This window comes from Stegastes partitus, unplaced genomic scaffold, assembly GCF_000690725.1.
Source record: "Stegastes partitus isolate 25-593 unplaced genomic scaffold, Stegastes_partitus-1.0.2 Scaffold2829, whole genome shotgun sequence".
Lineage (NCBI taxonomy): Eukaryota > Metazoa > Chordata > Actinopteri > Pomacentridae > Stegastes > Stegastes partitus.
The window spans coordinates 15,327-30,543 of record NW_007580560.1 but is presented as its reverse complement, the minus strand read 5'-3'; the positions used below and the strand labels follow the sequence as shown (position 1 = coordinate 30,543).

The window sequence follows — 15,217 nt, the reverse complement described above, 5'->3', positions numbered from 1 at the left end:
TGCTTCCATATAAAATAATATGAAGCGTAATACAACGCACTCTCACAAGAGCTATATTATGTTCACACGCAGGTACAATTTCAACGCGATCTTTATATGTCCCCCAGTTCCGCATACTAGCGCTATAACACGACTTCATTAGCGTAATGGGTAGTTTTATTTTGAAAACCATAACCGGAAACCGCTGCTTAGCATCGGCTAACTTGACGCCGCTTTGCCTTGTGATGTTGCTGATGACAGGGACAAAACAACACGGGGAGAGCCGCTCATATTTACCATTACCGTCGACCACACTATACACTTTTACAGCTGATAGTTCCCCGATGATAATACGGTGAACAACGGGGTAAGCTCTTCAAAGACACGGGCGCGGAAAATTAGCCAACGTTAGCATCAAAACAACAGCTAGTTTCAAAGCTAGTCGGCTAGCTAGCGTTAGCCGCTTGTTAACGTCTGTGTGTTGATATCGATTTGCTCTGTTGTGTGGCTGTAATGTACTTGGTGCCGGTTTTTTTTTTTTTTTTTTTTGCATATTTCGCAGTAATAGGCGAAATATAATCAAGGGTAGCGCTTTGGAGAGGAGACTGTCAACAGCAGCCCTGATTGGTTGTAATTGGTGAGGCGAGGCTTTAACTTAGCGCTGCTCACGCTTTGTAGTGTTTCCTCTCTTGACCCCATTTACTGATCTTTAATAGTCTTCAAATAAAAAAAAGGCATAAAGTGGGGATTGTTAAGATCATTATCTACAAATTCCAGCCTGCAGACAGGGATGTTGTTGACCATTTAAATACAGTGCTTTGATATCACTGGGGCTCATGTGGTTTTTGTTTTGATGCCTTTGAATCAACACACATTTGAAGTCAAATTAGCCTTTTTTGGGGGGAATCTTTTGGCTTTTTTATTTGCTGGAGATCCATTATTAACTTTTTAATAAATATTTCTTTCTGTGTTTATGAAAAACAGTCTTGACATGACAGTTTTTTATTCAGCTTCAGCATTTGGAGCCCAAAAAAACAAAAGGATCCCATTGAGGATTGTGCAGACTTTTCATGTCAAAGGCAGTTTAGTTGTCAAAGGGAGTTTGTTTGATGTCTTTGAGTGTGTTATCAAGGAAACCCTGATAGCATACTCAGGCTTTCCTTTGTTAGGGTTGTAAGAATACAACGCAGTTTGAAAGATGTAGACATTTACCAAACAGGATCGGCCTGATTAAAAGTATAACTGAATTGCATTTTAGAAGACCGGGAGTAGGCCCTATAGCAGGGGTGGGCAATCCTGGTCCTTGAGAGCCACAATCCTGCATGTTTTAGATGTTTCCCCTCTTCCAACACACCTGATTCAAATGATCAGTTCATCATCAAGCTCTGCAGAAGCCTGATAACGATCCTGATCATTTGAATCAGGTGTGTTGGAAGAGGAGAACATCTAGAACATGCAGGACTGTGGCCCTCGAGGACCAGGATTGGACACCCCTGCCCTATAGGTTGGCATATCTAATCCACTTGCTGCTGATATTTTGACCTTATCATTATTATTATATGTTTATTTTTTCTAGTCTTGCTGTACTTTTGTAATTCTTGTCCTGCTTTTTTTCATGCCTATCCAGTGAGGATCAGTAAAGTTGATCTTATCTTTTGTTATAGCGTGTGACCCACATAAATCTATACACCGCTTAATCCTCACTCGGGTCGGCGCCGATCCCAGCTGACTTAGGGCGAAGCCAGGCTCACATTCACACCACATAAATCCACCAAGTACAAAACTAAATCGTAACTTATGTTGGACGAGCAGATTTTAACCATGTGAACAGTGTATGATGGTGTTTTTCTGTTCGGTGCTGTAGCAGCGCAGTGAGCATATCGGGTTCCTTTCAACCAACCTTAAAATAAGGAACTGCTTTGCATGCAGTATGTATCCTGTAAATATATGTATTTTTTGGAACTTGTTAGGTCTATAGCCGAGAGCAGCACAATTGAACAGGGATCGCGCTGCACAATAAGCAATATCCAAGCAGACACATGAGCTAACCAGCTTCCATTAAAAGGCAGCCAAGGCCCCTGTCCCTCCGTCACTTCATAAACACAAGAGAAGACAGTTTACCAAACTGCTCGGTGTGACTTTGGTGTGTTTTTGTCTTCTTCAGATGTAGCCAATAAAATGGAGTATGATGAGAGACTTGCACTTTTCCGCCAAACCCGCCTCAATCCATTCGATCGTGGAGAGGAAGAAGATGGTCCCCAAGGAGGGAAGACGCCCCCGCAGCACGGTGAGTTTTCCTCCGTTTATCAAGCGTGACACAAACATCTCAAGTGTGGAATATGACTTCACTTTACGGCTGTTTTCACACCTGTAGTTTCATTCAAGAAAGAAAAAGATAGTGGTGGACTTTTGCTTTTAGTTTGTTTTGTGTACTCTCTAACTAAACCACCAAACCGAGGTGTGTAAAGTCACGTAGACGTCATTTATGGGAACTCAGTTTTGATGCATCATCAGAAGAGGAATTATGCATTTCATCTTCAATCTTAATCATCATTGGCTTCGACGAAGGAGTGCGTTTGGTCCGTCTTGGTTTGGTAGATTGGGAAAACAACTGGGTTAGCTTAGGATTTTAAAAGCCCTTGTGGTGCAAATGTTTCCGGACTCTGGTCTGTCCTAAGGACAGTAAAATACTCGGCTCTCTGTGAGTGGTTTACTTTAAGAACATGAGGATAAAGTCAAAATATTTTAGTTATCTACTGGCTTAAATGGTAATGGTCTGCACTTATATAGCGCTTTTCTACCTTAGTGGTACTCAAAGCGCTTTGCAATGTGTTTCTCATTCACCCATTCACACACCAATGGCGACAGAGCTGCCATGCAAGCTGCTGCCTGCCATTGGGAGCATTTTTGACTGTGGAGGGGCAGGGGATCGAACCACCAACCTTGTGATTAGAGGACAACCGCTCTACCACCTGATGTAGATTATATACTTTGGTGATATTTACAATATCAAACAAATGACAGTGGGAGGTGTTTTCTTGCTTCACTTTTAATGCCAAAACTTCACATCATCAGTATGACTTACTTGCTGTACAGAAGAGCTTTGACTCCATCACTAACAAACTATTTATTCCAGTTAAAGTGTTTTCATGTTCAGATCCTAAAACCTAAAGAACAAGCACACAGGTCTGCTGTGAGTAACGCTGAGCTAATGGAAAAGGAAGTTGGAAATGCTGCAGCTGAACCAGAGGAAATGAAAAGCATAAGTGTACGCAATGCTTTAGTAACACTTCCTGTATTTTAGGATTTGGGAATCGAATACTTTTGGTGTGATTACAACCCTTCTGACAGACACGTATGACTCACAGTTAGCTGTGCTGGTTCTGCTGGTGTTTCCCTGCTTCAGTATTGTCTCTTTGTGTGGCACTGACGAGATGGATTCACTCAACGTGTCTTGTTTAGAGGTGGACGCAGGTAATGACTGCAGTTATGTGCACTTTTGTAGTAAGATGGAGAGACGGTTTGTTAAATGATGTGATGGTGAAGTTTAGAATGTGTCATTTGAAGAGTTAAACCTGTGTTTTCTCTATCTTTTCAAACTTTGCTCCATTTAGATTCCTCTGTTCTGTGTTGCTTTGATTTTTACTTCATTGCCAATAATTTCAGATTTCACTCTTGATGCCAGTCGGTACGATCACAGGTTCTTTCAGGTATTCATTTAGCAAAGCTTTTATTTGATGTGCAATCTGAGCCCTGTACTGCATATTGTTTTACCATTTTTAACCTTTCTTTTTTCTCCTTTCATATTTTACATCGATAACCAGAACCTAACAAGGTGTACTCTCCAACAAGGAAACTAATTTGCATAAAGAATAGAGGCTGATCAGATTTTGTGTGTTGGGAAAGTTTTGCTAGTTTTGAATTTGCTGCAAGGTGGCTCGGTGGTTAGTACTGTCCCCTCTGGGTGGAATGTGCATGTTCTCCCCATGCAGCGTGGGTTCTCTCTGGGTTCTCCAGCTTCCTCCCACCAGGTCCAAAAACATGTTGAGGTTAATTGGTGATTCTAAATTGTCCATGAGCGTGCTTGGTTGTCTGTCTCTTCACCCTGAGTCAGCTGGGATAGACTCCAGCCCTCCGCGACCATAGTGAGGATTAAGCGGTGTATAGATAATGGATGGATGGATGGATAGCTTTGAATTTTGTTTCATAGTAACCCTAGAAAATGACCATACAATTATGTCAAGACACATCTATAATAGATCTAACCAAAAATAATGAATAATTTTGAAACAGGCTGGTTGTAAACATGTAGAGGAACCATGGCCAGCACTTCAAAGTTCATTCTGACTAGTGAGTTTTAATGACATATTACGCAGATGTCTTGTCAGCTGGCTCCGGTTACACATTACCAGCTCCGATAAGACGATTACCTCTGTGTTCCTCAGTTGTCCACATTGTCTGCTGTTGTCCTTCTTCAGGAATTCTTGAGCAGTGAGTCAGTGTGTCAGATCGGTCCTGAATGACCGTAGTCATGTGTATGAAATTACCACGCGTGACTGAGTGCACTTGCCGAGGCATAGTCTGTACGCTAACAGGAAGAACAGCGCTTTATGCTGCATTCCCCTCTTTTCAGAAGCAAGACCTGAGCTGTTCTCGGGGACCAGAACCCACAGTTCGGATCGGACCATGGACCTCGGTCTAGCTGAGGATCACTTCTCAAGGCCTGTGGTAAGTGATGCTTTTTTTTTTCAGCCCAAATCAAAACTAATGCTTCACAACAAATCAAACTGTGTCATCTTTCAAAACTGAAGGTGCATACTTTCTCTTTTTACTTCCCTGTCTGTTTACACTTGCTGTGACAGGGTTCCTTTGTGGCGTCAGACATCGAACAGCTGAAACTGGCCATAGAGGAATGCAAGAAGCTGATCTTGGAGCTGCCGGAGCATTCAGAGAGACAAAAGGACACTGTGGTGAAACTTATTCACCTGCGTCTCAAACTGCAGGAACTCAAGGTTGGAGACTTTTATGAAGAGACATTTCCTGAAACTGATGCTGCATTCGAAGGCATTTGGAAAATAATAGAAATTTAGCAGAAATTTTAGGGGGAAATTCTAATAGCAATTGTAGTTGTAGCTGAGAAGTGATGCCTATGGGTGGGGATCAGTATGAGACAGATAATTGGGACAACTGTAAGAAAGCCTGCTGTGCTTATAACACAGCCTAAATAAAAGCTTTTGGCACTTTTGGCATCTTCCCCAATGCTGAGACTGATGAGTTGATAAACAAGTTTGTGGAGATCTGAAACTTCCTCAAACTTATTCATGTTTAAAACAGTAGCTTGAGATTATTTAAAACCGAAGACGGCACAATATTACCAATCTTGAATGGCACTCAAGTAAATAAACCAGTTAAATATGTTTTATAGAAAAGATAGTGCTTGTCTGTGTGTCTTTGGAGCTGTGTGCTTTGTTTTTGTGTGTGTTCATTTACTCCCAGGCCCGTTCTTGTTGCTCAGCAGTGTCTGCGCCTTTGTAGTCTCTCTGATGTCACTGATAAAGCTGTCTAGGTGACTTGCTCGCAGTGTTGCTGGGAACTGGCGAAACATTCACATCCTCTTTCATAAAGTGTTTTTTTGTCATTTTGAACCGTATCATGTGAAGCAGCTCAGGGTTATGTCTCGTACTGTAAATTATAAGGAATTTACCCAGAGCGCTCTGTGTTATCTAACAAGGGCAGCTGTATCGCCATCTGATCAAATTGAACAGACAAGTTTTGTCTGGAAAATAGAAATGTGTTATCCTTTATGCTTCGGGGAAGATCATATGGCGAGACCATAAGTGAAGAAATGCTGCTTGTTTAAGTCAGAGTAGATTAAAATGCGCATGTTTTGCCGTTATCCATGTCCTGTTCAACTGTACATGAACTGTGTTGCAGCCATGTTGGAGGTCATGTGGATGTTTGACCTTTGCTTTGCCCTCTTGTCTATTTTATTTTTTTGCTCTTTATTTTGTTCTTTATTCTATGTTGCACTGAAGGAGCTGCTCTTAATCTCATTGTACATGTGTATAGTGACGATAAAGGCATTCTATTCTGTTCTATTCCCTTTAAAAGGACCCAGAGGAGGATGAGCCAAATCTGAGAGTACTTCTCGAGCATCGCTTTTCCAAGGAAAAGAGCAAAAGCGTGAAACAGACCTGCGACAAGTGTAGCACTATCATCTGGGGCCTTATCCAGACCTGGTACACCTGCACAGGTGAGACACACTATGGAGCAGGGCAGGGGGATATGGCCAGAAATATTTAATTCAATTCAATTCAATTTTATTTGTATAGCGCATATTTACAACAACAAGTCGTCTCATAGCGCTTTATCACGATATGAATGAGAAAATTTGCGATAACGATGTAACTGACGATATAATTGACGCTATAGAAAATACTTCAAACCTGCACAACTTTATTGGTGCAAATTAAAAAAAAAAAAAACATTTTCTTTTCCATTTAACAAGCAGCTGTTTTTGATGTGCATTAAAGCTATAATGTACCAAAATCAATAGTGCATAAGTTGTAAATTGCTTGCTGACAATTTGTTTAATCAAAAGGCATTTCAATTGGAAATGGGGGGTGGTAGCGGTGGGTCAGTATATGGACCGACGGGGTGGCAGTGGGCGGGATGCACAGGCAGTACTTGGTTTCTAATGCCAGTTTAGGATAGCGGTCACAGTTCTGTTTTCACCATCGGGTGGTGGTGGCGGCGGTGGTGGAGGAGGGTGAATATTCAGATCTCAAAATTGCTATCCAGACACCACCTCAACGACTGATTATTCCAATATTCAGGTCCAGCCCGACTGTGTCGGTCAATGCGCTGCATTCTCCTTCCTCCTCGGTAGCCGTCGTGCTTCTCGCTCCATGTGCATTAGACCGGACGAAAACAGCGGCACTGCACATGGGTGTTTCACTCAAATTTTATTTTATTTTATTTCAGTTTCATATCATCCCCTAACATTATACCAGTATTACCGTGCACGGTATGATACGGCCCAGCCCTACTGTGGAGTGTAGCTGATAGCAGCGCTGTAGAGATGTTTGTACCACAATGATGCAACAGAAAGAATAAAAAATGGCACATTTTTGTTTGTTTAAAATTGAGACCGAACTTAAATGAGACTGTCTCGCTTGTTCTCGTAAAGCTCCACACTTTGGGGTTAAAATGAATTTCTATTCAAGTCCAAATAATCTGATCACCACTTAGAACTCTGATTCATTTTTAAATTCAGTTGTCTTTGTCATGAATGTAATTGTCATGAATGTAATTATCACTTTCTTGTTTCAGGATGCTACTATCGTTGCCATAGCAAGTGTATGAACCTGATCACCAAGCCCTGCGTCAGGTCGAAGGTCAGCCACCAGTCAGAGTACGAGCTCAGCATCTGCCCTGAAATAGGACTAGACCGGCAGGACTACCGCTGTGCAGAATGTCGCACTCCTATTTCTCTGAGTGAGTACAAATGTGCTGGCGGTGTTTAGTTCAGGGATCTCCAAATCTGGTCCTCGTGAGCTACTGTCCTGCAGGTTTTAGACGTTTCCGTACTGCACCACACCTGACTCAAATGAATGGATCTCCAACAGCTTGTTGTCAAGTTCTACACAAGTCTGTTAATGATCCAATAATGTGAGTCAGATGTGTTGCAGTACAGAAACGTCTAAAACCTGCAGGACAGTAGCTCACGAGGACCGGAGTTGGAGATCTCTGGTTTAGTTATAGAAGTGAACTTTTCTGCTTGAGACTAGCTACTAAAGGCCACATTATCCAACAGTAGCATAAAAAAAACGATTCTGATCGCTGCGATAGCTCAACTGGTTGAGCTGGGACCCATGTTCAGGGGCTATAGTCACAGCGGTCATGGGTTCGAGTCCCACTTGTGGCCCTTTCCTGCAAGTTCTTCCACCATTCTTCTCCCCCTCTGTCCTGTCTCTCTCACTTGACTGCCCTATCCAATAAAGGCAAAAAAGACCAAAAAAATAACTTAAAAAACCCAACACGATTCTTACTGAACTGTTGACAGTTTCTCTCTATTTATTTATTTGGACGGGACAGTGTGTATTTATGAACATACAATCACAGGTTGCAGTAAAGATGCCAGATTTAGCGTCCGGTGTCCCAGTTTAGTGTTGACAGTTTAGTTGCATTGTGGAAAATACAAGCACCAGGCTTTCAATAAAAAAAAAAAAAAAGCCAGTATCTTTGGTTCTGCCTTTCTTTGAACCAACCTGTCAGTCAGTGTTCTATAAATAAACATTTGCACAGCACAGAGTTTACAGTGACTTTAGAGCCAAGGCTCATAATGAAATCTGTACTCAGACTGTTTTAAATGTATTTTTGGTGAGAGGTACATGTTGCTTCTATTTATTTGCAGGAGGTGTCCCCAGTGAGGCCAGACAGTGTGACTACACGGGCCAGTATTACTGCAGCACATGCCACTGGAATGACACAGCCATCATCCCGGCTCGCGTCATCCACAACTGGGAATTTGAACCACGCAAGGTACTACAGTTCTACAGCTTCATTGAGCAGACGCTTTAATCCAAAGCGACGTACATCTGAGAGCAGATACAAGCAAGGATCGAGTCAGGAGAAAACAATCTGGATAAGAGCCATAGAGCAGGTTCAGGTGTGATAGGGTGCTGATGCCAATAGCAGGCTGTAGGGAGGTCATAGGAATTTTTTTCTTCTTCTTTTGTTTGTTTTTGGGCAGTCAGGTGCAAAGGTGTTCAGTGAAGAGCTGGTCTTTAGTTTTTTCTTAAAGACTGAGAGGGAGTCAGCAGACTGAACACAGTTTGGTAACTTGTTCCACCACCAGGGGAACCACAGAGGAGAAGACTATCGACCTCGGGCCCTGTTGTGATGGTTGGATCAGGAGGTTTTTGTTGATCGAGTATAGATCTGAATGAGAGCGTTCAGGTAGGAGGGAGCCGTTCTTGTTGTGGTTTTGTAAGCAAGTGTCAGGGTTTGAATTCAACTGGAAGCCAGTGAAGCGATCTGAACAGCGAGGTGACGTGTGCTGCTTTGGGCTGGTTGAAAACCAGACGTGCTGCTGCATTCTGGGTCATCTGCAGACGTTTGACCGTGGATGCGGGGAGGCCTGCCTCAACGGTCACGCAAAAAATACACTAAACATGCAAACGTATGTCTTCGTCTTATATAAATCAGTCTGCGATAAATGAATGACTTTACTAAAACATGACGTATTTTATTCTTAGTCCCTTTTCAAAGAGACTCACATCCACAACTGTATTGGTAAGATTCTTGTGTTGCACTTGCTACTGCTAAACATCAGGTTAAACAGACTTGAGTTACAGAAGCATCAACAAAAGTTGTGCCCTCACCAACAAGGAAGTCAGTTTACTCGCCATGAGTGTGTTTTCTGGTGTTGCTCTCTGTGGCTCTGAAGGAGCTTTGTCAGGTTTAGGAAAATAACTGGATGGATGTCAGACTGATTCTGTTTAAACATCAGTACCAAGAAAATGTAATTCCTGTGTCTCCCAACACAACACAGCATCTGTTTACGAAAGCCAGGCGTCATCTGACCCACCTTCAACTTCAATCCATGTCAGAGCTCACAGGATGCTTTCTTTCTGTCCACCAGTGCGGGGTTAACCCAGGTCACAGTTTTAAGATGAAAACAGGTTTCCGTGTGTTTGGTGTTTGTGATCTGACCTGCGTCTCTTTTTCAGGTTTGTCGCTCCTCAATGCGCTACCTGGCACTGATGATGCCGCGACCTGTGCTGAGGCTGAAAGAAATCAACCCGCTGCTTTTTAACTTTGTGGAGGAGCTGGTGGAGATCAGGGTGGGTGGATTCACTTTTAGAATAGTTTGTCCCTGATCGTACTTACACTTGTCTCATCACCCAGCTTCTCCTCACACTTTGTCTTCATTTTTGCACGCAGGCGATTTATTGAATTAAACTAAAACTGCTTTTGTTTCAAATATTGCTAGCTCATGGGCTGAGAGAGAAAATAAACAGCAGCTCTGTGCATTCAATGAGACTCACAGCAGCGTGTGTGTTTGTGTTTTTTCTTCGCAGAAACTTCGTCAAGATATTCTGTTGATGAAACCTTATTTTATTACCTGCAAGGAGGCGATGGAAGCTCGGCTGCTATTACAGGTTGGATAACTTTTTACACCACCTATACACCAAATATAGAAGTGACTTTGCAATGTGCAGGTCAAGTGTTAGTTACTCCTGGGCAGCTGGAAGGGCACCGACACAGTTTTATGCAGGTGGTTTTATTGTTGTGGCAGATTTGTCTGGTTTGAGGAAGTAATGTGTTGCAACAGCACCAGCATGTGGTAGAAGCAGGGAGCTTGCCCTGAGTTTATAAAAACTGGTTGCTGATGTACAGCTTATTCATACACTCTATGTGAGTAGATCGCCTCAATAAATCAACTTGGTGCAAATTCAGTATCACCTTAAATTGTTTTATATTTTTCCACAAAGCTTTCTAACTTGGCCACGTGTCCACAATAAATAATTAAAAATACCTTCCAGTAGGCAAAAAAAGTCAAATGTGTTCACAGAAGGTTTTAAAAAATGCCTCAACCTTATTGTTGCTGCTGCTTGTTGACTGCTACCATATCAAATACTTAAATAATCTATTTTTTCACCAGAATTGAGGCTAATGGTATTCAGGTTGTCTGCATGTTTTATGATGCACTGAGCAAAGACTGCAAAATATATCATCAACATTATGATGTACACGTGCTCAGTGGTCACCTTCCATGACAATGAAATGCAAAGTAATCTATCAGGCTGCAACCTCATCCACAGCCCTGACTGATCCATAAAACAAGTCTGTCTGATGGAACACAGTTTACACCAATTCAGTGCTTTCTGGTTACACTGAGGTTTACTTTTAGCTTAAATAACCCCGGACTGTTTTTTAAGAACACCCCCCACTTCCCCGGACTGTTATTTATCTGTGCAATATTTCAGTCACTGCTGCTAATTAGTTAAGATGCAATATTTCATATATTATTCTGTCACTATTATTTTCATTCTATTTATATTTCTGCTCCTTATACTTTCTGACAATACACCGTTATTTCCATATTCTACACCAGTGGTTGTCAAACTGGGGCTTGGGACCCCCATGAGGGTCCCAAGATAATTTCAGGGGGTCGCCAGATCATTGTAAAAAAAAAAATAAATAAATAAAAATAAAGCCTATATTTATCAGATAAATGTGTATTAGGGCGGTCAAAATTAAAAGTGTATACTTCTTCCCACTCCTTTTTCGAACTTATCATGATTTGAATATGCAATATTATTATTTTTTTTTTGCTCTTTTTTAATGCTCTTTTTAAAATTATTTTGTTTTTCCTTTTTTCTCCCTTTCATTTGTTTGAAATATATTCAATTCATTTAAAAGAAAATTAACGTGTTAATGTAAAGAGATTAATCTGTGGAATGAACACATTAATTTTCATCGCATTAATACATGAACAACACAGTTATTACTCATGATTTATTAAAAATTCAAACTGGGGCGTCACAAACGCAAACTGATGTTATCTTGGGGGTCGTGGCTCAAACAGTCTGAGAACCTCTGCTCTACACAGACGCACTCCCTAATCTAGTCTAATCATTGTAAAATGAATAATTATTCTCAGATGGAGTCTAAGAATAAGAAAAAACTGAATAATACAAAGCTGTTTTTTTCCAGTATTGCTCAGCCCTACACTGAATCATTTTTATTTTTATAAATGTCACTGTTTGTATCCTCCAGCTACAAGACCGGCAGCACTTCGTGGAGAACGATGACATGTACTCACTACAGGATTTGATTGACATCTCCAGCGGCAGACTCAGCTGTTCCCTCACAGAGATCCACACCACATTTGCAAAGCACATCAAACTAGACTGTGAGGTGAGCGCTGATGACACTTGAATTCTCTTTGTCGGTAAGGCTGTCTTTGGATCACCTCATCTTGTAGTGTGCACTCATATATTCTGTCTATTCAGAACTAGTTGGTAGGATACGTACTTGCAAATGCACCATTTTTCAGAGAAACAAATGAGAACCTTTCTGAAACCGTGTCTTTCTCCACTGTGCTGTCTGTGCTGTGCATGTGTGTGTGTGTGTGTGTGTACGTGTACGCAGCGTTGTCAGGCCAAAGGATTTGTGTGTGAGCTTTGTAAGGAGGGAGACATCCTCTTCCCTTTTGACAGTCACACCTCAGTGTGCCACGACTGCTCCGCTGTCTTCCACAGGTTAGTCACCGCCAACCAGTCACACTGAAGATCATAGCCAACTATCTGATGGCTGAAATGTTTCACATTGCTTGTGATTGTGATTTTGAAATGCCAGGTACAAGAACAAATTAAATCAAGCTCACAGCACTGCAGATGTTTTGAGTGGAGCTACTGAGATGTCCAGCCCTCAAATGTATTCATCCCCCTCCATTAAAGAAAAGGGAAAATTCACAATAGTCACTCAAATAACTAGAAACTGGAAAAAGTAATAATAAATAAAAATTTGCTAAATTATAATTTAGCGAAATCAGACATTGCTTTTGAATTGTGGTGCAAAAAAAATTGCCTGGAAAAATTAGAGCAAAAATACCTGTGAACAGGTGCAGAAGTCTGACTGAGAGTTACAGAAAACACCTGATTGCAGTGATTGGCTCAAAGGGTTGTTCAACTAAATACTAGTTTAAGGGTCCCATCATGCTTGTCTGCTTGTTTTTTGTGGTTTTTTGTGTTTTTTTTAAAATACAGAGATCTCCAACTCTGGTCCTCGTAAGCTACTGTCCTGCAGGTTTTAGACGTTTCCGTGCTGCAGCACATCTGACTCACATTAATGGATCATTAACAGACTTGTGTAGAATTTGGTCAGTATGGAAACATCTAAAACCTGCAGGACAGTAGCTCACGAGTACCGGAGTTGGAGATCCCTGTTTTAATATATATATTTCTGTTGAACCACAATTCAAAAGCAATGTCGTCATTTTCATTCAATCTTTATTTTTTCATACTTTTGTCAATTTCAACTTATTTCAGCTGTTGTTTTTTTCCTTCTTTAATCGGAGGCTATGAATACATTTGAGGACGACTGCACTGAGCTAATCTAGCATCACATTAACATACTTATAAACTGCATTCAGAGAAATAAAACAGGCTGCTCTGTGTTTGTCTGTCATTTTAAAATACGACACCATTCCCAGTTGGATACCGTCATTATGACACGTTATGTAACCAACATGTTGATGTTTGCTCTGCCTCTTTTAGAGATTGTTACTATGACAACTCCACGACTTGTCCTCGATGTGCTCGAATGACTGAACGCAAACAAGACGACGAGCCGGACGTGAAGGAAGCGTAGCTCTAAACGAAGGACCAGCCGATGCTACTGGATGTTGCACTTTGCCGAAAGATCAAGGACGTCTGACCGTAGTGTTAAAAGTAGCTTCTCGTCTTTGTCTTTGAGTTGTTCTGTGTCGATGCTATCGTGTCTTTATTTTCATGTGCACTACAGAATGAAACAGGGTATTTACAAGCCCACCTGGAAGTTAATATATATATACATACATATATATATATATATTTTTATCAAACTTTTGCATTCGTACTGAAGTTGGATGTACTGAACACTGTGTATGTATGTTTAACGTTAGCGTGTGTGTGTGTGCGAGTGTCTGCTTGTATAAATGTACAAATAAACGCCCTATAGAGTAAAGCCACCTCATCAGTAGGTGCTCGTGCATGCGGGGGCTGTATAAGAACTTAAAAGCCTCAACTTTTACTGCCAACTCTGCAACACGATAAACTTTAAGGTTGCCATATTGTTAAACGGTTTGGACTTTTAAGGAATATAACAGCGAGCTTCTGATGACAAAATCTAAAATTGTATTAACCAGAAATCTGCCTTTCCGGTTGTATGTCTTAAAACTAAAACTGTGCTTAAGTACTTTTCACTGAGCTGCCGTTTCTAAGCATCTCTTTGTATAACAACTAAACATGCATTAATTAGTCGTCAGTAGGATCTGGATTAAATCTGTCAGAGTTCAACAGATTTAGGTCACTGCAGCTTTTCTTTTTGCCCTTTTGACACATTTTCTCTCTCTATTGATGTGGTTAGCCAAGTCTTAAACCAATTTCTTTCCAGCATCATAGAAGAAATAAACACTACTATACTATACTATCCAGTGTAGGCCAGCTCTGAGGTTATCAATAGTCACTTGAAGCCATAATTTGCAATACACATATCTTGGCGACGGATATATAATCAAAGCATGCAGTGCGGAAAAGAAACATAACGTGTGGGGGGTGGGTTTTGTGAAACACGCTTTCTTTTCATGCAAAAACTGTGAACTCATGTCGTACAGTTTGCCGTGTGTTCGATCCAGTTCTGTTCAGTGCAGCGTAGCAACTAGCCGTGGATACTCATGAACATCGTGTGCCTAAGACTGTCAGGTTACCTACAGCTGTTATCCAAACGTCGTCGTACCATCACGTGTCGTCTCCAGCTCTACCTATTATAGCACATTACGTCCAGAGATTACAAACGTGTTAAGTGGCAACTTTGGCGATGTGTAAATGTTGATCTAAAGTATTTGTTTTAAAATAATGACTTATGGCTGTGTTATCCTTTAACAGCATGATGTACTGTATATTTTGTTTTTTTTTCAAACTAATGGACATACGTGGTGCCGGTCAAAGCCGTGCCCTGTTGTGAAACATGAGCATGAATAAAATAATGAAATGCATTGAAGCTGCGTCGTCAGATTTCACCTGTTGATGAGCCTTTCTGAGCCCTTTGACTTAGATCTCAGACACAGGACCTGCCTGAGGAGCTCCTTGGCCTTGGAGTTGACCTCAAGAACAATTCCACCTCGACCCTTTTGGCCTGTTTAGTTATGCAATCTTAGACGTGTTAAGAGGGATTTCTGAGGGTTGGACGCCCTTGTCCAGTCAGGTCAGGGCTCACTGATTAGTTAAGATTAGATTGCACTTGGGCGCAGCTCATTTGTTGCATGTCATTCCCCCACTCTCCTCCTCATGTTTCTCTGTCTGTCTGCACTGTCAAACTATCATTAAAGGTGGAAAAGCCCAAAAATATATCTTTAAAAAGGTTAGATTGCACTTTATTCTTCACCACCAATGAGGAAACTCACTTGTTGCAGGAGTACAGATCCAGGAAAGAGCACATAAACTATAAATAGGAAGAGCTGAGAAAT

General features: G+C 41.3%; 1 protein-coding gene across 3 annotated transcripts; it reads left to right on the top strand.

Annotated features, from left to right (window-relative positions):
* Window positions 1-227: 227 nt before the first annotated feature.
* Window positions 228-14,751, top strand: def8 (differentially expressed in FDCP 8 homolog). Of its 3 annotated transcripts, none has more exons than XM_008306049.1 (12): window positions 228-346; window positions 2,144-2,266; window positions 4,616-4,707; window positions 4,842-4,991; window positions 6,091-6,232; window positions 7,312-7,476; window positions 8,396-8,523; window positions 9,714-9,827; window positions 10,065-10,145; window positions 11,767-11,907; window positions 12,142-12,251; window positions 13,269-14,751. In XM_008306049.1, the coding sequence occupies exons 2-12, from the start codon at window positions 2,158-2,160 to the stop codon at window positions 13,360-13,362; spliced, it is 1,326 nt and encodes a 441-aa protein (XP_008304271.1). In that variant the 5' UTR covers window positions 228-346; window positions 2,144-2,157; the 3' UTR covers window positions 13,363-14,751. The 3 variants fall into 3 exon arrangements, with proteins under 3 accessions (XP_008304271.1, XP_008304270.1, XP_008304272.1); XM_008306048.1 differs by having other exon boundaries at window positions 4,613-4,707; XM_008306050.1 differs by lacking the exon at window positions 13,269-14,751 and having other exon boundaries at window positions 4,613-4,707; window positions 11,767-11,941; window positions 12,142-12,227.
* Window positions 14,752-15,217: the final 466 nt, after the last annotated feature.